The 21,607-nt window shown below is 37.0% G+C and overlaps 1 protein-coding gene across 2 annotated transcripts; it reads right to left on the reverse strand.

The window, feature by feature from the left end:
- Window positions 1–2,881: 2,881 nt before the first annotated feature.
- cibar1 (CBY1 interacting BAR domain containing 1) lies at window positions 2,882–20,398 on the reverse strand. 2 transcript variants are annotated; one of them, XM_030148100.1, is made up of 9 exons: window positions 20,268–20,398; window positions 18,039–18,273; window positions 17,864–17,932; window positions 12,134–12,235; window positions 11,920–11,925; window positions 10,720–10,824; window positions 8,961–9,074; window positions 7,104–7,223; window positions 2,882–3,244 (listed from the first exon to the last, which is right to left on the reverse strand). In XM_030148100.1, exons 1-9 carry the CDS (start codon window positions 20,294–20,296, stop codon window positions 3,116–3,118), a joined length of 909 nt encoding a protein of 302 aa, XP_030003960.1. In that variant the 5' UTR covers window positions 20,297–20,398; the 3' UTR covers window positions 2,882–3,115. The 2 variants fall into 2 exon arrangements, with proteins under 2 accessions (XP_030003960.1, XP_030003961.1); XM_030148101.1 differs by lacking the exon at window positions 7,104–7,223.
- Window positions 20,399–21,607: the final 1,209 nt, after the last annotated feature.

The raw sequence follows: 21,607 nt of genomic DNA on the forward strand, positions 1-21,607 counted from the left end.
ATGTTATACAAAGGGTAACTTTGTATTCATTAAGTAGCTTGAATCCTTGTGTGGCATTCGCACATCACAGTGTTAACTATTGAGATTGATGTTTTCAGCAGGCAACTGTCTTATCCATTGACTGGTGCTTGTTTACTAAACACCAAGATAGTTTTGCATAAATGCCAAAGTTGAGGCTTCAAAGCATGTGTCCACAACCAGACGATGACATCACAGAAGCCTCATCAACCATTTTTATACAGTCTATGACATAGACTTCACACATGCCTTACATACAGTATGCTGAATGCTCTGACAGAACAGACAGTAACAATCACATTCATGCCCACATATATAGATGTGTTTACTGTTGTGAAGTACAGGGAATGTGGCAGCACTCAGAGTACTTAGAACACTAACAAAACCCAGTGGGTCTTCAATGAGAACTGCAGCGTGTGAGACAGACAGACACACACACACATGCAAAAAACATACACATGCCATGGCAGCGCTGTCAGTGAGTCAGTGTGTGAGTCACACTACAGCTATGCTGCCTCTCAATTTTACAACAGCCGCCAGCACGGCACTGTATTTAATTTTCCAAACAACTGTACGGTAAAACTCTGTGGCACACATGTTCACATGCAGACACTCACACAGAGCATAGGTGGATACAGGAAAGAACATGCATTATGCTGCAGCCTAAGTAATAATAATAATTTGTTTATGGGTCCTACATAAACAGCACACCCTCTGTAATGCCTTTAGTCTTTTATTCATACACATAGAGATGCACTATCATCATTGAGGATGGCTGTAGATGACTCAGAGTGGAAAAGAGGAGGGAATCAACACTTCTTTATGTGCCAGATCTATAGGAGAGGCAATCTTAGCAGATAGCAGCTCTATTACGCTTAACCTACAGTAATGAATCACTCCTCTATACATTTTCACAAGGGAACACACGCAGGAGAAGATAGGTGCAGAGACTAAAGTGTTGCTTTTGTGCTGTGTCTGTTTCCAAGGTTAAAATATTAAATACCCACCTGCTTCACAGTACTAACTTGGCAAAACAGACAACATTGGCTTGTGTCAAAGCTGATACGGTAGATCAAAAGGACTAAACCATCCTTGCACATTGTTTAAGGCACAACAAGGGCTTAGTCAGTTTACATGTGTTATTGGTTAATTAAAAAAAAAGTTGCAACTGAAATGTACGATACAACTACGAGTATTTTGGCGTTCCTGTTGAAAACACAATGTTGAAGTTTTTATAATGTACTCAACTCCCCTTCTCGAAAGAGATGAGTGTTAACAGACGGACGGATGGGGAGACAGACAGACAGACATGCAGGCAGGCAGACATGCAGGCAGACAGACAGACAGACAGACAGACAGCAGCTACCCACAGGTTGGAAAAGAACACAATGTCTCCATATCACAGTTTACCCAATTACAGTGAAGAGAGAAGGTAAGAAAACCTTTCCATATCGCCCTCTGGTGGTGACTCAGTTGAAATAGACAACTTCAGTAAATATGGCACTGCAGTTCAAAGAAAAATCATTAAAAGAAAAAGAGATAAAGTATGTATTGGTGGTTTCCTGGCAGATGTTGACAATATGTAAAGAATAGAAAATTCATTTTGTCCATTGAAAAAACTCCCATGTTACATGCAAAGCAAATTGAGTGGCATTTGTGATTGAAGGAAACCAACCTGTGTGAGGCTGTGTGGTGGTTGACGTTGCCGTGGGTGATGGATCAGATAGGAGTGGCGTGACGCTGCAGGGCCATGAGTCAGAGTCAACGATAAGGACCTGGGGTTAAGACTGACCTGTTTCAACTGCCCCTCTTATTTCCTCATGTTCCTCCTCCCTTCCCTTCACATCTGGTTCTTTTACAAGGATATCCCTGTTTGTTTTTCATTCAGCCTTTTTTTTTTTCCTTTTACAGTCAGTGACTCATCAACCTCTTGCCTCCTTTTATACCTTTGACTCTTGCTTAACAGTATGTTACACCGTTCGCCCTGCACGAATGACATTGACCCTTTTCTATAAGCGTGGTCACCGTCCAGTCTCTACTTTTTGATTAAGGGAGTGTCAAGGTTTATTTGTGATCAGAAAAAAAAACCTCCCTGACTCACTCACTCAAACACACAAACATGCACTTTATTGGCGATGACTCATTGCAACACCAGCCATTCAGATTCACAGTATACTAAAGTAAAACCGGTGCTGGAGTGCGTGTGATTGTGTTATTTACACATCAACCTTTGTATGCATTAAGGTGGTGTTGCACAAAAAGCAGGAAAAACATCATCAAAGCGGTTTTTATCTACAACAATTGTTGTTAGTATTATAGCTGACAATTCATGCATGTACGTACGTAAATATGTGCCTTTGTTGAAACAAATGACATCCTGCAGTGTGTGTGTGTAGTACATGTCCAGGGGTGGAAATGCATTTGCAGTGACACAAGCAGCTGAGGAATGATAAATGTGTGGAGTGACTCATGCAAGACAGACATAGGAGCCATCATCTGACACAGTGGCAGCAGCCTCCACTGTGGCAGGCAATACATACACGCACACCATTAGTTTCACAGAGTGCCATATGCCTATACAGACGCACGATTCCAGACAAACAAACACACACGTACTGTACACACATCCAGATAAACTGTGGTGCAAAATGTCCCCAGCCTCATTTGTACCACTTTTGCATGTCTGTGGAAACGATGAGTCACTTTCAACTACAGTCGTCACATAACGGCTGTCACTTAGACTGATTCACACAGGGGACGGATTCTAAAATAACAATCAAGCTCTCTGCTTTCATGTTTATGCAAAGTTACTCAGGGTACACTGTGTATACTTAGATTATAAAGCAGCAACTCTCTGAAATGATACATTTATTTATTTTTTTATTAATAAACACAAGTAGCCATTATGCAATAAAATACACTGAAGTAGTAACACATGGAATGGCATGTAAAAATAGTTAGCAACTGGCTGGAGTTTAGAAACAAACAATAAGAAGGGACAACATGTTCTCTCAACCACAACACAAATGGACTACAATACTGCTCAGACCACCTGCGTGGAGCAATTTTGGCAATGAGTGATTTATTTGAAGAAAATTTAATTGTCATCATCTGAGTCATCGTCATCATCATTGTCGTCTTCAGAATCATCTTCATCCTCATCATCCTCATCCTCATCATCCTCTTCCTCCTCTCTCCTTGTGTGCTGGCTGGCAGTACGTTGTTGCTGTGCGACAAAAAAAAAAAAATCACCAAGCAAATAAAGCAGGTAGTCATCAAACACCTTCGGAATCTACCTGAAAACTTTCCCTTCCTTTGGGGAAGGAGACAAAGCAGGTAGAGGTTGAAGCGTCCAAAAGGCCTGTGTGTCTTTAATCTGAGTAAGAGTGTGTCTTTCAGGGCGTCTGCAGGTGTCATACACTGACATTCACTAGATCATTCTTAACCAACTCATATTCCTCTTATCCACTGAAATAAGAACTCACAGGGCCTCATTTACTGAGATCACAAATAACAGGCACAAATTTGTTTGCTCCTGCTAAAAAATGCGTGTGCTATTGATTTGCATGTCATGAGTGATCAACTAAGATTGCCTGCGCAAATGACAACAGGTGCATAGTGTTGGAGACCGCCCTTTTTAAATGAGGATTTTGTGTACGCTACTGGTTGTCATCATGGAGACAGTACACTGTAAAAACTGTTCTGTGATATGCCAGCACTAATGGCAACAGTGCACTGGAATGATCCAGATGCACGGAAACATAACGTTGGAGGAGTTTTGTCACAGAAGGTATTACAGGACTTCTTCTTGTGGCTGGCCCCAAATCATCCCCTAGTTCATCTAGAAGTTCTAAAATGGCATTACTGGGCAGTGGCACCAGATTCATTTTAGAGGTGGGGGGCCGTGGGGGTTGTTGAATTGAATGACAGTCAGGAGCACATAATTTTGTTGCACTGTAGCCTAATGTCAGTGCATATTTTTAATCATAATCATCAGATTAAGTGGAAAAGTAGCCTTTGCTACAAGGGTGGGCCATACGTCTCAATTATTTTTTCTTCCTTCATTCCAAAAATGTTGAGGCGATCAGAACAGATCGGTTCTCTGCGTTGCCTTTGGTTGTGCCTATGATGCCGCCTCCTCGCCACAACAACTGCGGCCAGTTTTGCACGGAGCTGTGCCAGTTAAAACCTGCCTTTCAGACGTGCTAAATATAGACACAAAATCAGCCACTGCAATCAGTTTCAGGTTTGGTAAAACACATTGTGTGCACCAAATAAATATTTGCATTTACCCCTCCCAATAATTTTGCGCGTTCTGGCAGAAACACCCATACTGCATATTCATCAAGGCAAACACGCTAAATGGGTTGCGCGAGCTATTTTGTCCATTTAAGAGACGCAACCCCCAGTGCATCCTGTTAGTAGATAAGCTTCAACATGTTTTTGCGTGTGCAGTCAAGTTTGCACATGTTTTTACACACGCAAACCTTTAGTAAACCAGGCCCATAGAGTACATGGTACAAGTATTATAAAGCTATGGAACACAATGTATGGGTTCCTGTGCACATGTAGGTTTATGCATGAATGTAGTTATTAGAATAAATTTGATTAATCTACATTTAATTGGTAAATGTAAGTATGAGGTGGACTGTATTTGACTCAATTGCAAGTTTAAGGATTTAACATCAGAAATGCAGAAAAGCTTGACTAACACTGACAAAAACCTAATTACAGCTGCTGTTTTTATAGTTTTTTTTTTACATCACTGAGCAAAAAAATCTGTAACGACCTTTCAACATAACGTAGTTCATTCGATCTGAGGGGACACAGAACTTGTCTAGTCTTAGGCCACGCTTTAGCAATCTTGTTTTTGTCATGAACATAACCAGTTTCTCAGTCTCTTTATTAAAATACAACAGAATATAGAGGGGAATATTTTGCACAACATTAAAAAGTCACAAAAAATGACATGGTTTCTAAAGGAAACAGTCAATATTTAGTGTGATCTGTGTTCCCAAACAAAAAGAAATGTTGGACATGTGTTGAATGAAACTTGGTGTTAAACACTTGAAGATTACAGTAGTTCAGCAAATCTCAGAATCTCAGAAATGTGTTCGTACATTATAATATATTATGACAGTCTTGCTAAAACGGTTAAATATGTGATTGACATATGTAATAACCAATGGCTGATCAGAGTATATTAGCTATGACCTAGAAGTAATTCTACTGCTCTACTAGTTCAACATGGAAGCTTGGAGACGTGGCTTCACTTAAACACCATGAAATGACATCAGTTTTATCTGCATATATTTAGTATTTTGCTAAGGACTGAGAGGAAAGAACTTCAGAGGGGAGGTATTTTCATTTTTGCATTTTAACCTGACTTTGGATCTTGCAGCTTTAAAAGACAGATTGAAATAATAATAATAATAATAATAATAATAATAATAATAATAATAATAATAATAATAATAATAATAACAATAACAATAATAATAATAATAATAATAATAATAATAATAATAATAATATGTAGGTGTAAGATTTAAAATTTTAACTCTATCCAACATCTTCCTAGGGATGCACTGATATATAAGTAAATATCGGTTCGATTGATACCAATGTGTCCCTAATATTCGCTGATATCAACCAATATTTGTATTGGTATATACGATGACTTTTTACTAATGGCAGGGGCAGATTTTATCTGTTTTGTTATATATTAATGTTTTTTTCCTAAACTTGGATGTTTTAATCTGTGTTCATTCAAAGAGAACATGATGACAGGCTAAAATACTAATTTTACATCTAAAATGAAGATTTCTTTGTCAATGAGAGACAAGTAACAACAAAAACACTGGTATGGGCATCAGTTATTAGGCAAAATGTCATTTTAAATACTTACATTTGTATAAGCCAATAATTTTGCCATCAGTGCATACCTACTTATGCATATTATTTATAAAACTGATAGATTTTAAGAATTCTTACATGTTCAACAATTGAAACTAGGGGAAAATTGCCAGAATTTGAATAACCCACAAGCTTTCCTGTGTATCCAAATTAAGATCTAAATATAAAGAAAGACGACCTGAGAGTTTCACTTTACTGTGGAAAAGTGAAATTGTTTTTCCAAGTTTCCATGTGGAGCCAAAGAATGGAGCTGCAGAATCAGGTCCTATGAATGCTGATCAGTCATCAGTAATTACAGCTGCCTATCCCATATTTAACCCCCTACCCATCTGAAAACGCCTGTGAGTAGCTACAACCTCCCATCAATAGGTAGACTCTCTTTAGCCTGAAAACAGACTCTAGAGACAGCGGTGTGGAATTCTTGTTTCCTGCCAGGCCACTTGAATTACAATACGCAGAAAAGTAATTAATGGAATTTTTCCTCCACTGATGCCAAAAACCTATGAAACGCTGCAGTTTAAAAGGTCCCGTATAGTTTGATCCTGTGTACATATGTTGTGTATGGTCTTGCTTGGACACTTTATTCAGTAGAAACTACAGTTCCCCACAAACAAAAACAAATGTCAACCCAGAAGTCTGATCTCATGTTATGATGCGCAAGGAATTTGATGCACATTCTGATGACACGTGTCAACTACAATCCGTCTGTGTAAGCTCCAGTCTGGACATCCTCCAGATTCAACAGAAACCATGTGGCACAGCTATTGTGAAACTTACAGGAGACAATTCAAAGATGGATGCCGGTCTCTGTTTGTGAGACTGGGACACAGATGGCTGTCGGGACTTTACGCTCCCAAAGAGGTGCTGCACTGAGAGGGACAGTGAATGTAGGAGGATATGCATGATGTTACTGGCATGCGATGATGACATGTGGGGAAAGTCAAAGTGAATGATGGATGGGCGATGCTTATTATCAACATAGTGACAAATGATAAGACTCGGTGTTATCAAACTGTAGTCTCCATTGGTATGAGGATGACTACTGGAATTTAAAGTCATCATCATAATAAAATGCAAATCAGTCATTGACTAAAATGAAAAGGCTTCCAGTGTAACAGAGAAATCTTCCAGGGAAATTACTTTGTGTTAGAGAGTGATAGTGTTAATACCTGTAAGGTCCCTGATGTACTCAGGAAGGACCCGGTCCGATCGAGGGAGGTTTTGGAATTAGCTCGCACTGTGTCTAAGCGTGACTGGTAGTAAGGGGGGTGCAGCGAACTTCTGGACACCTGCCAAAAACAGTAGGAGGAGCTATACTTTTCTAAAGGCCAACAGAAGAATGCCTATAAAAACCATACATTTCAGAACCAACGCAAACAGTCTTAATGCTGTCAATGAAATACATGTAGAGGGGATTGTTGCAAAGAGATAGAAGAAGCTGATATTGGTAAGGGTTTACACACATTTTTACTTGTAAAATGTCAAAACTTCCCCATGACTTTTCAAGGACTGAACAGACATGTACATGAACAGAAGTGGACTTTAGTTACTTTAGTTAATTATATGTGAAAAATTATGTGTTTTAATGTCATGGTTGTATTAAATTGAATTTCAGACACTTTCAATTTTGTTTGACCAGTTAATTTGCTATTATTTTTTAAGGGACACAAAAGGAAGTACTGTTTCAGGACATAATGCTCAACAAATCCATGAGCAAATTTCTTTCACTTTCTTGCTAATGTCTGCGTAATGTGAAATTTAGACAGTTGCTGCTATAATAACAGCCAGATATGATGGAAAAATGCACAGTTTTTAGTCAAAGAATAAAAGAAAAAAACTGCAGCAACAAAGTCATGATAAAAGTTGATGGAAGTTGATTTAATACACAGACTGTTGATCTTTGCATAACATAATATCCATACAGCGTCCATACTGTGTATGTGGTCTGAATTTCACAATATTTTACTAAAGACATTCTTTAGTCTTGGCTGTATATTCATACTAACTTTGAGCCTTACATATAAATATTTAGATATTTCTACTGATGCCTCTTCTGATGTTCTACAGTATGCTGTCCACATTTCACATTTAATTGTCACATGTTAATGAAACCCCTGAGACACACAAATACACTAATTTTTCCATCCCTAAAAATAAAACTTCAATCTTTTTTAAAACTTTTGACAATTTTATCTAATTCATGATTTTTCCAGATATTTGACAACCGTGTGAACCTTGATGTTACCTCAATGAAACCTGAATTCTAAGACATGAAGACACACAAAGAGGACATACTCTATGACCTGGAATATCCTGCAAATCAACTCGAGGCTTGTCAATACGCTTTGGCTGAACATAAACAAAGCAGCTACGGAGGCATGCCACTAAACTTAGCTCAGCTAACTTTCTTTTAAACCAGAACAAATAATTGTCAGTGTGTGCTTAAAAATTCCACAGAACCCCTTGATCAGGATTATCTTCATGCCTGTCATTGTGCCTTTTTCAGATGAATCAATCTCCCTGCTTTGGACCATGAGTCACTGAAAAACTGCCTTGTCTGGGTGAGGAGTCTCGTTTTGGTATGAATGGAGGGTAGATGATTCAGAGCAAAAACACACACATGAGATGGCAAGGAGTGGAAGAAAATAGCACAAGGGCAACTGCAGGAGAAACCTCACTCAAATTCATTGATCCTTTTGTTTTCTTACTCTAAGAAGAGTCTCGGTGTTTCAACCGAGCTGTAAACAGAAGTACAACTCTGTGGAATACGTAGGTTACTCAAAGTTACCACATCAGTTTATGGGTGTGGACAACAGTGCGAGTGAGTAATGAGTCATGTCAATCATGTCCACACTAGAGGACGGACCTGCTCCACATACAAATACATAAACTAATATTCTGGATTTGTCAGTTCATGCAAATGAGCAGGCCATCTCTACATCACATATCAGATCATTCTATACTATCAAACAACTGTGTAAGCACGCTGTTTAAAGTCTTACAACCCAAGCAGAGTGTTACTGTACCTCTAGATCTTCCTCTTCATCCACACTTTGAATACTCTGGTAGGCCAAGGTGTATACCTCCAGGGCTTTGGCATGAAACATCATCTCCACAGTCACAAACTCGCCAAAGATCTTCTATAAAGGGAAAGACAAGTTTTTTAGGCTTTATACCAGTTTCATTTATGGCAGGGGTGTCAAACATATGGCCCGTGGGCCAAAACTGGCCCTCCACAGGGTCTGAGCCGGCCCACAGGAGGAATTTGATGTCATTGATGGTAGAGCTGTATTAATCATAAAGTTTAATACTATATTTTTCAGTTCCAGATGCCTGTTACTGAATGTTTCGTGTATTTGTAGATCCACTGTGATCTGCAAGTTGAAATGCACATGTGTAAATGCTAAACTGAGGTATGATATTGTTAAAATTCAAGCTTCAGGTTATTCACATTTTTTGTTCAAGGATAGTTTGTGAACATTTTAATACTGCAATCTTACTTTTCGCACTAAAACACAGACAAACATTTCTAGTTGGCATTATTTATAAGTTATTATGCTATTATTTTACTGGTCCAGCCCATTTGAGGTCAATCTGGGCTGAATGTGGTACCTGAACTAAAATGAGCTTGACACCTATGATTTAAAGGAATAATACCTGTACTACCTTGAAAGTTATAGAAAAAAAGAACGCAGTCTCTGGTCTATCTTCTGCACTGTGACCTTAGTCTGAACATTCAGATCAGAGTTCAAGGCACTTTTCCGTCATCCTACATTGAGATTCATCACAGGTCTAAGATCAACCTTAAACATGCACAGTACTAAAATGCAACATACACATGAATGCAGCAGTGAAATGAATCCAAAAACACCAGATAACATGGTAGCATACTGAACCATTTCACAACAACTACATATAGTTGAGTATTTTCAGTGTGTATTAGTACATTAATTGAAAGAAATTGTCTGCACACAACTTTTAAAACCACTGCTTTTGTGCACAGGGCTCATCCAATGACCATGACCAGTCTACGTTAAAAAAATAATGTGAACAGTACAATAAAAAAATCAGGTCTAAGGAATAGGAGTGTAAGAAAATATCCGTTCTGCAATATATCGTGATATTTTATTTCACAATACTGTATTGATATTAAAAAGTACTGTATCGATATTTTTAGGTATTTATTCAAATGCAGATATTGTGGAGGTTCATTTTTGTTTTTCTTTTTTGTTTGTATTTTATTTATTATTAGTTAACACTCTTTTATTAAACAATTTTAGTTCCTTTGTTGGGATTGCACAAAAATAATGTTATGATGTTAGTTATGAACTAATAAAATATGAACATTTGAACAGGATCTTAAACTGCAATGTCTGTAAAATATAATTTAAGTTTTAACACAGGAAAATTTTGTGATATAGCATTAGATCCTGTTCTGATCAAATAAAAACATGTTTAGCATTTGCGCATATTTCTGGTGTAATTCAATTCTTCAAGGAAATAATCATTTTAAAAAAGAAACAAACAAAAATTGCCTTTTTAAAAGAATCACAATATATCGTGATGTATTGTATCATGATCTTAGTATGGTGATTTGTATCATATCGCCAGATTCTTGCCAATACACACCCCTACTAAGGAATAGACTTGTATTGAACCATTAAAGTTGTGTTAATGTAGCCAAATATTTTAAATTAATAACTTTTATTTTTTTTAATTTTAATATTACCCACAAGTTAAGCTGCAGCTGTTAGATTTTAGAGACAGATGAAATGGAAAGCAAACCTTAATGTCCCTGATTTTCTGCTTCTCAAACTCATCAATGGTCTCCTCCAACTGCCTGGTGGTCCTCGTGGCGTCCATGGTGGCTCTCTGGAGCTCACTTTCAGCCTAATAGCAAAACATATAACACATGGGAGATGCACACCCTGACATAGAGCGTGTGAAACCGGGCTCCAAAGCATGACAAATATGGATAAAAGAGCCCTTTAGATGGAATCACACTCATGTTTTTCATCTAGAGGTCAGAAAAATATTTAGGTCTGCACCTGAGGCTCCTGTATACATTCAAGCTGACATGTCAAATACACTATGTTCTATTGTACTGTTTGACCTGTAGGTTGGCATACATGCAGGACGGTCTAAAAATGACTAAACACCACCCCCTTGTGGAGAATATGCAGTACATGTATGAATTGATGTGTGCAAGTAAATTTTAGTTGCTTCCCAGCCCGTTCTAAGAGGTGTTTACATCGTCAGGGTTCCCACATGTTTTTACAGATAAAATTTTGAAACTTTTCCATGACCTGTCAAGGACCAATAGCAACATTTCAATGATAATTCAGAGCCTTTACGTGCTTGAACATAAGGAGATTTAGTTAATGTACAAAATTCAACAGCAAACTCTGTCATTGTATAGTTGTTGGTTATTCATTTTAAATATTCAAAATACTGTTAACCTAATGAATTATTTTCAAGGGCTGTACAACATAGTGATGCAAGATACAAAAAATGCATAGTTTGTATTAACTAACAGTAACAATAAGCCAGTCCTCCACCTAAACCCTCTACAAACCTAAAGAAAATCATAAGGTCTGCTGCATTTGTTATATTTTTTTATCCTTGTCTAAATCTAATGGGCCTATTCCCTTGTTTTATGAACTCCTTTATTGAAAAAATACAATGACTTTTAGAAAACTTTCCTGACTTCACTTAATTTCAAGACTTTTCCATGGCTTGAGATTTTGATTCAAGCATTCCATGACTTTTCCTGTCAATGGGAACCTTGTATCTTATAAAGAAGAGCAACAAAATGTGAAGTGGATGTGCATGTTCTGTAGAAATGATCAAAACAAAGTCTTTAAATGTAAAGCTATCCAGGAAAAGTGACAAACTAAAAACATCCAATAAACTATAGTTGACGGATTGTTCATCTTTGTGGTCATACATTACCAAGGGTGAAATGCACATTTAGATGGGACACACCTGAGACTGGACACTAAGTCAAGGAAGCATCGGTCAAATACTCGCCTGTGTGATATGATGAAATTGGGATGTAATGTTAATGCATTTTTAGGCTCATGCACTAAATTAATCAATGTCGTTCTGTTAAAGCTGTACATATCTGCATTATAATTACACTAATGATTGTTTTTACAAATGTGAGATAAAATATGAGGACAAGATGGGGCAAGGATACAATGATCTGCCTGTCTGAGGGGTTTCTCTGTCTGGTCCTCTCAAGCTGAGCCATCTGTTTAGCTTCTCGGTCTCTGGCACGTTTAGTTGTCTTCAGATCCTCCTGCGTGGACAGAGCACATCAGAAGACAATTATTTACCATTTAATGTAAGAACAATGCTCATAACTAGTGCTGCCAAAATTAGGGAACAATTTGGGCCATGTTGTGTTCCCATCAGGTCGCGCTGTAGGATACAAATGGCTCAAATAAACAGAGGATAACAAACACCGCATTCTGTAGTTGTTTTCTGTCTAATATGGCTTGGTTGATGGATAAGACAGATGAATAATTCCACATATACCTGTTGTATCCGACACGTTTACACACTTCATAAGAACATGTGAGGAGACACAGTAAACACAAATCACAAGTGTTAAATGTTAATTACCTCAGAATTTATTTTAAAAAGGTGTTTTAATATCCTCTATGTGCATTACTCTTTTGCAAAAAAAGAAAAAAAAAAGTTGTTTTTTTACTGTTTCCCTAAAACCCAAACCTAAAATCCCAATGTGAAGTTCCAAAAGGTGCATGAGATACCTTTATGGACAAACCTAAAGGCACATTTTCTAAATGTTCTCTCTGAGAATGTAAGCAAAATGAAGCCTAAAAACAAAAGAAAATGTGTAATACAATAATGATATTTACTGCAATACATTGGACCACAGTATAATCACAATCATGGTAATTTACATTTTATTAAACAGCTGTAAGAAAATCTATTAAAATGTAAAACAATGCTGTACTCTCAGAGAAAACAGTTTTGATATAAATAATATGCTTCCTGTGCGTAGAGTCTAACATAATTTTTTTTATTTTTACATAAGAAGAAAAAATGTGGTTCATTACAATTAAGCCTAATTCCAATAAACTGTGATTAATTTAGATTATCTGACATCCCTACTAACAACATAATCAGAATAGAACTTCATGACCGTTTTAAAGCCTAAAATTCACTTCATCTTTTTCTGGGAAAAAAAGGTGTTTAATCAAAGAATGGGCTAAATTTTAAACTACTTCAGTAGTGACCTTGAAGTGTATTTATGCATATCCCATCACAGGCAATGGCTGACGTCATTGTCATGAAGTTAGCCCTCATGGAAAGATTCAGGGGGAATAAGGTCATAAAAGGTCATTCCTGTTATACAGTGACTTTTCTGTCTCTGCACATTATGTTTTCTAGAGCAATATTCAGAACAAATGTCCATGATCTAAATGACATATTTAGGCCTTCTTCATCATATAAACACAGGTAATTGTTGTTAAAAATATAGTTTTGTATTTTACACACCCTTAATTGATATATGCATTCAGTGTATATGTATTCAGGATAATTCATTTCCAATAAAAAAACCCTGACATGATAAGAACCTCTGGATATTCTTTAATTCTGTTATAGACAAAACTAAACTAAATCAGGAGAAACTATAGCTATTTTTTAACTGCTTTCTGTGTAACTATGAACTCATATTCCCCACTGGTAGTAGGGACTTTCTCACCTTCTAAAAACAGAACTACATTTTAGGAAGTATCATAAATGATTTCTTTCTGCAGAATTCCGCTGCGCAAACTGAAGTAAGCTTTAACTTCTTCCTCCTACGATTTTAGAAATGTTCACTCTTAAAAGTTCCACCCTGTTAGAATTTTTCATCCATAACGCATGTCTGGCCAAAAAAAGAGCTTCAAGCATGTGAATTTTTATTGTTATAAAAGTTGTGTTTTTCTATAGAATTTTCACCTAAGACATCTAAGAGGTTGGAGGTTCAACAGATTACAAATATTTTCTTAATTTATTGATTTTTTTTTACTTTTTAAAAAAATTGTTTTAGAATATAAGGTACAAAACAAACAGAGAAATGGTCAAAGGTACTTTCAATCATTTACATATCGTCTACTGTCCACAGATTGAATGAAAGAGTCACATTTTTCCCAATATTTTACACTCTTGTGTTGTTGTAGGTAGAGATTGTAGGTCATTATTTCCATTAGATGGATGTGATTAACAATTTTTATCACCAGGGAGACTGAAAGAGGATCCTTTTTTAGCCAATATTTAATGATGACTTTTTTTTTGTCTGCGCCAAGCAGTATTCTAAACAGATATATGTCACTTTTACATAATTCCTCTGGGGGAATGTTAAAAAACAAAGTAGCCAATGACTTACCAAAATGAACACCAAAAACTGAATACATCAATTTGATCATATTTTCCAAAAGCCAACAATACAAGGACAAGACCAGAATACATGTGCTTGATCTGCCTCAAGTGATCCAGCAAGAAAACTGAACACCAAAAAAATTGGATTTTCGTACAGGTGTTATAAAGAAGTGGACCAGACTTTTCCAACAAAAGTCCCTCCAGGTTGGTTGAGGTTGTTGTGCAACTTTGAGATTTCCATCCCTCTGACCATATCTCATTTGGTATTTCCTCTTGCAGGTCTCTCTCCCTCTGATGTTTTGCATGAAAATATATCTCATTGTCCTTTGAATTTAATGTTGTATAAACTTTGCCAATGATGCTTTTGTTACTGGAACCTTTATAGGCATCCACCAATATTAGAGGAGAGGGAGTCACTGTCACAGAACATTGGACTTCCTTCACAACGTAATCACAGAGCTGGAGATACCTGAAGAAATCATGTTTCTCAAGTCCAAATTTGAGTGAAAGATTTTGAAAGCTGTCCATCTGTCCTTTAGAAAGTATCGTGTAGAAAGCAGTTACCCCAGGTTCGGACCACTGTCTAAATCTATAGTCATGTAGTGCAGGTTGGAAGTGCGGATCACTCACAGGCCAGTTTACGTTCCTAATTTCTATGAAGTCCAAATGTCTTGACCATTTGTAGCCATGTTTTAATTGAATTACACACACATAAACTGTCCAACTGTAGGACTGCTCTGGCACAGTCCAGAAAGCCAAGAATTGAAGGTAATGGAACTTCAGTCAAGGATAACTCCATGCCTTTCCATTTGGCCACATAAGATTCATTACACCAAAGTACTAGTGATCTAAATTGGGCTGCAATGTAATAATGTCTGAGGCGAGGTAAGGCCATGCCTCCCCTGTCCCTCGCAAACTGTAAAATAGAGTACTTTAACTGTGGTCTTTTTGTTGTCCAAACAAACCTAGAAATATCCTTGTCCCATTCTGAGTGGTTTCAATGGAACCTCTACTGGTAGAGCCATGAAAAAATATAATAATTTAGGAAGGAATACCATTTTAATTGACCTTATTCTATTGCCGATATCTTGGGGAAGTAAAGCACATCGGTCCAAATCCTTGTAAATTTTCTTACAATTTTTTTCATAATTTGTAGCAAAGAGAAAGGACAAGTACCTTGGTAAGAACACACCTAAATATTAAATATGGAATGAGTTCCAATAAAAATGTATATGTTTCAATTTAATCTGGAGTGGGAGTAAAACTGAATAAAAGAGCCTGTGTTTTATGCACGTTAAGTGAGTATACTGATAAAGATCCACGCATTTTGAGGATATTCATAAGCAGGGGCACAACAGAGCCTGGATTTTGTAATGTTACTAACACGTCATCTGCATACAAAAACATTTTGTATTCTACACCTCTTATAATTATACCTTCTAGCTTCTTCTCCTCTCTGATCATCTGGGCTAAGGGTTCAATAAACAAATTGAACAGGGCAGGGCTGAGGGGGCAGCCCTGCCTACAGCCTCTTTGTAGATTTGTAGAGTTAGACAGGCCTCATTTATTTTAATCATTACAGTTGGATTTGAATGTAATGCCCTAATGCATTTTATAAATTCATCTGAGGAGCCCAAATGACCCATTGCTTGATACAGGAAGTGCCAACTTACAGAGTCAAAGGCCTTCTCAGCATCTAAGCTGAGAAGGACTGCACTGGAATTTGTCTTTGTTATATAGTCAATAGTATGAATAGCCCTATGTATGTTATCATGTGTTTGGCGATCTTAAACAAACCCTGTTTGCTCCTCATCTATGAGGAAAGAAATCATGTCCTCCATCCAGGTCCTTTTGGCCTGTTTTACAATATTTTACTCTAACACTCGTAAACATTAGGAAATAATCAATATGCAATTGCATATTATGACGGGCAGAATAAAATGTGAAGTCCTTCTCTCGTCCATGCAGGTCACATCAGACATCAGTTAGACCATGAAGTTTCATTGTCTTATTTACCCAAATTTCAGTAGGATTCTTCTTTCTCTTTTGGTTTGTAGTATCCAGTTTAGGGTTCAATAAAATTTCAAACTCCCCCACCACACAATAAAGATCCATGTTTCCAGTGCAATCAAGTCAAAAATCTTATTTTAAAAAATTGCGCATGTAGGAGGTGGATAGACAATGTTATATAAGGTAACTTTGTTGTCCTCTACTTTCCCCTTGATAAGGATGTATCTGCCCTCACTATCCTTAATTTCAGAGATAAATTCAAACTTGACATTATTTGAGATTAGAATGGCAACTCCTATTTTGTTTCCTGATTTATGTGAACAGAAAAACATATTACAAAATCCCATTTTCTTAAGTTTTTCATTTTCTGTGTTGGTCACATGTGTCTCCGGCCAAAAAGCAACATTAATTTTCCCTTCTTTTCAATTTTGCTATCAATTTGCTTCGTTTAATGGGACTGTTTAAGCCATTCATGTTAAGTGATAGGAATTTATAGTATTGCTGAGTATTGCTGATCATGAAAAAAATTTCCACAAATGTCATTACTGAGCTGCCCTCTGTGTTCTCGGGGACGCCATATATTCGGACATTATTGCACCTGGAGCGGCTTTCCAGATCAGACAGCTCATTCTGCAGCTCATGTTGACTGATTAGAAGCTCAACTAAAGTGTCCTTGACCACAATGTCTCACTTTACTGTCCTGGCCATGTTCCTCTCAACCTCCTCCAGGCGTCGTGTCGAAGAGGACATAGATGGTGGTTGTTCCTCTATCTGGCTAGTAGCTACTTGTATTTTCTGGTTAGTCTCAGTTCTTAGCTGGTCCAACTGAGCTCTCAGATCTTCTTTGAGCTGAGCGCGAAAGTCAGCACCTTCCTTTTTCATATCTGTCTTAGATCAACCATTGATTTAGCCATGATCTTGCTAATTACAGAGCTGATAGAGCTAACTGTGACCAATGCGTTAGCTTCTTCTCCAGTGTCATGTTAGCTCCTGAGCTAGCGGCTAGGCTAATAAAGTTATTAGTCTCGGTTTTCTTCTGGTTAAGTCCCTTTGTCCCAGACTACCTTCTTGTGCTTATCCCCATTCATTCTCAATTAGTATTCACTGAGAATTTGAAAAAAGTATTTTAGAATTTTGGGGATATTAGAGGCTGTTGTCAGAGCCATGTTTTATGCGTCCATCTAACAGTTCACACCAAGAGGAAGTCTTCTTAATTTAATTCTTAATAATTATTACCTCTTGAGTACGTGGACATGACAAATATTTATTCCTAAAAATTAAACATATCATTAAAGAAGTCTGACAGGATGATGAACATGAAAAATATGTCACTTTTTCCGAACAATTATGAGACTCAAATGTTGCAGGATAACAAGGTCGATCCAAATATGTCTAGCATATTCTCACATAAGCTGCATTATCAGCAACATAACCCCACAACACTGGAAAAGAGTGTTGCTCCTGTCCTAAGAGCACATGTAGGTTTGATATGGGATGGAATCTCAAATCTCTCATGCACACTTACCCTCTTTTGTTTCACCACAGCTCCGTAGCTTTTTAATGGCTCTATGACTTTGGCTTCAAGCCTTTCCACCTGTAAGACAAGGAAGTTGAGGAGTTTAGGACCTGCATTGCGAAACTATTTCACTAAACTGAGGTTACAATCGATATTAAGTATCAGTCGCTGAAGCTGCTGTTACCTCAGCCTGGCGGTAGTCTTGAATCTTGGCCAAGTGGTCAGCAAACTGCTTCATACCCCTCTTGAGGTTTGGCGTTTCTGTGTCTGCGTACATCCCTATTTCCTTAACCAGAACGTCGGCCTTGTCTCTTAGCCTGGCTGTTTTACGGACATAGGCAGCAAACAGTTGGCACATTTCCCCAAAATGCCTCTCCACATTGGTGATGTTTTCCTGGATCTTTCTTGTTTGGTAGTCCCTGTAAAAACATAACAGGATTATTATATGAATGTTTATTCTCAGTGCTTTACATTTGCAAATGATTTTAGCGATACAATTTATTCATATCTATTTAAAATACAATGCTATATTCCTTGAATAATGACACCTTCTTAAGCCATGACTTTGGTTATATTCACTCATTCATTCATTTTCTGAACCCGCTTTATCTTCACAAGGGTCACGGGAGTCGCTTGGAGCCTATCCCAGCTACTTATGGGCGAAGGCGGGTACACCCTGGACATGTTGTTAGTTCATCGCAGGGCTGTCATATAGAGATAAACAATCACTCTCACATTCACACCTATGGGCAATTTAGATTAACCAATTAACCTATCAGTGCATGTCTTTGGATGGTGGGAGGAAGCTGGAGTACCTGGAGAGAACCCACACAGACACAGGGAGAAAATGCAAACTCCACAAAGAAAGGTCCCACCCCCATCGACTGGTGCTAGAATTAAACCCAGGACCTTCTTGCTGTGAGGCATGAGTGCTAGCCACTATACCACCGTGTTGCCTGTTTATTTATTTTTAAATTAGGTTTATAGATTTCCAAGTGCCACAGAAATACATATTCTCACTAAGAATCTGCACAAAAAATTGATTAGTTTATTGGTCAATCCAGTAAGCATTGTTATTTGGATCGAGGTTGGGAGGAGATTTATGCTTTACGCATACTTCAGAAATGTCTTACTAAAGCAAGTAAGTTACTGCTTGAGTGCCTTTTGACAACATGTGGACACAAATGCTTTTCTAACAAGCATTAATTTGACTTCACAAAAATGTATGGCTCTGGGTGTGTTCCTACTTTGTTTAAGGTATTGAACTCTCAGAATTACCTCAACTGTCCAATGACCTGTCTTGTATTTGTATGCTGATTCATGTTTGACACATTGCACTTTGAATGTTGACTGATGTATGTGGTAAGTTGCCCATAAGGGATAAAATACACTATATATATATATATATATATATATATATATATATATATATATATATATATATATATATATGTGTGTGTGTGTGTGTGTGTGTGTATATATATATATATATATATATATATATATATATATATATATATATATATATATATATATATATATATATTCACCTTGTTCTTCCTAGTAGATATATATTAAGTAAAGTCTGAAAAAGTGTCTTAAGAAATGAAATAGTATACTTGTGGTTTTCTCACGTGCTCATTGGTCGTTTTTTTAAGTATATTTTGGTGTGGGTGGAGAGCACGTATTATTGGTGATGTCAAAACTAATTGGCTCACACTGGCTTGATTATTTGCCATATACAGAGGTGAAGTGAGGTATCTGGATTGGTCTTACTACAGTATAAACTAAAGCCATGTAGATATAAGTATCATGTTGACAGCAAAAATCTCTTATTTTGAAATAAACGTCATGCTTTTGACAATTTGACTTCTGCATTTAAAATTTTTAGAAATTTTGACATGGATGTCATAATTTCAAACAAAATGTTTAGTTAATGTCACTTAAGTTACCCTCTTTTTTAGGGAAATATAAAAAGTAAAATCTTAATGGATTAAATTGCATCATTGAGTAGATAACCTATATCACTTTAATATATCAATTTATAGCTCAACTGCGGTAGATAAGCTAACTTTAAAACTTATTTGTCATTAAAAGTATAACTGCTGTATTCTTCCTTATGCTAAAAAATATAAAAGAAAAGAGATAGCCAAGATTCTAACACATTTTGCCATCTCCAAAAATGGACCTTTCATTTGTTTTTCAAATTAAAGATAAAATCCATCTTATATGATATGTCATAAGGGTGTAACTCTGACGTTCGAAAAAAACAGACAGCAAGCCAGCGATGACAAAAACTTAACATTAGCATATTTTCTCTGCTTTTGCAAGGTTTAATTGTACAACTTTAAGGACAGTTGGTGACTGCACAAGCTAACAAAGAAGTCGTTGTGAGTTAGGATTTAATTCTTACCGTGCTCTTGCATCAGGGGTGCGGCTCATCGTTACACGAAGGAATTAATTCAAGCCTGTTTACACCGTTTACAGACGGTAACGCTAGCTAACCAGTGCTAGGGCCGGTAGCAGGCACGCCAGTCTGCTGTTTCCATGGAGCCCCTTGCCATTTCCGCCTGAGCAATGCATACTGGGAAATTGAGTCATGGGTGTCTACCGATTCGCCAAAAGAAAAGAAAAGAAAAGAACAGAAAAGAAAAGAAAAGAAAAGAAAAGAAAAAGAAAAGAAAAGAAAAGAAAAGAAAAGAAATATGACAACATCATTTTGTGTTCCAAGAAAATATAGGTTATCTACTTTCCTTGGGTGATATAAAATCTTTTCTTATTTGTTAAAAACACTTTATTTTATCATTGGTTAAAAACATTGCAAGTATACTGTGTCTTTATTGAACAATAACATATTATGTTTACAAGGTTTTGGGTCTTCCTAAGAGACACTTGACTTGCCTGTGTATGCATCATGTCCATTCCTTTTCACCAGTATTGGCCAATATCAAGCAGAAGTACACAGGTCCACAGAGCACAGGGACCAAGATAATTAGTCATAGATATCAATAATTGTAACAGTTATTTGCATATAAAAATGGAACTTTTCAAACCAAAGTTTTCATTACAATTTGTTCTGTCATGCCAAATTGACAATGAAATGTCCAGATTAAACTAACAAAAAAATGTATCAAAACACAGATAGAATAATTGATATTAATGCATTAACAAAAAAATATCAAACAAGTAATTTTGTAATTTTGTGGTGTCTTGTAGTCAATGTAGTCAATAAACATCCCTGCAGGCAAAATCAAACATTTGGTGGCTTTACGTGGTTTCTATTATTCCCCAAATAGATCAAGGTACATTGCCTACACTGCAACAAAGAGGGCTACAAATAGTCCTTTTCAACAACAGCTTGACTCTTTCTGAACTGTTGCCAGGAGCAGACTTTGTGATCACTGAAATGAATGGAGGCCTCATTGTAATTCCCTCCTCTGTGTTTGGGAATGCATGAATGTCACCAGCTGCCACGTCTGCTCCTCTGTGGAAAATGTCCAAAAACCTTAATTATCATGCTTAATCATCCATGGGATTGAAGCTGGGGAGATCCCACTGTAACAGATTGGCGATGTAAAACACGGTCATTGCAGTGAAGCTGTGTGCCTGGAATCCCAAGAGGATCCGGTTTATACTCTCTGGTATGGCTGATGCTGGTAGATTCATTTTTTTCGTGTTAAATGCCTCTGATATGATCTTCCTCTGCCAGCGGTGATTGATCGTTACACTGGGATTTTTTTTTTTCCTTTAATT

Source organism: Sphaeramia orbicularis, chromosome 11 (assembly GCF_902148855.1).
Source record: "Sphaeramia orbicularis chromosome 11, fSphaOr1.1, whole genome shotgun sequence".
NCBI classification, from domain to species: Eukaryota; Metazoa; Chordata; class Actinopteri; order Kurtiformes; family Apogonidae; genus Sphaeramia; species Sphaeramia orbicularis.

Excerpts from the sequence above, each read along its gene's own strand:
- cibar1 (XM_030148100.1), bottom strand. The coding sequence starts at position 20,296 with ATGAGCCGCACCCCTGATGCAAGAGCACG. Across the intron at positions 17,933-18,038 it reads AAGACTACCGCCAGGCTGAG|GTGGAAAGGCTTGAAGCCAA; the intron begins GTAACAGCAGCT and ends CTTGTCTTACAG. Across the intron at positions 7,224-8,960 it reads ATGAAGAGGAAGATCTAGAG|GTGTCCAGAAGTTCGCTGCA; the intron begins GTACAGTAACAC and ends TGTTTTTGGCAG.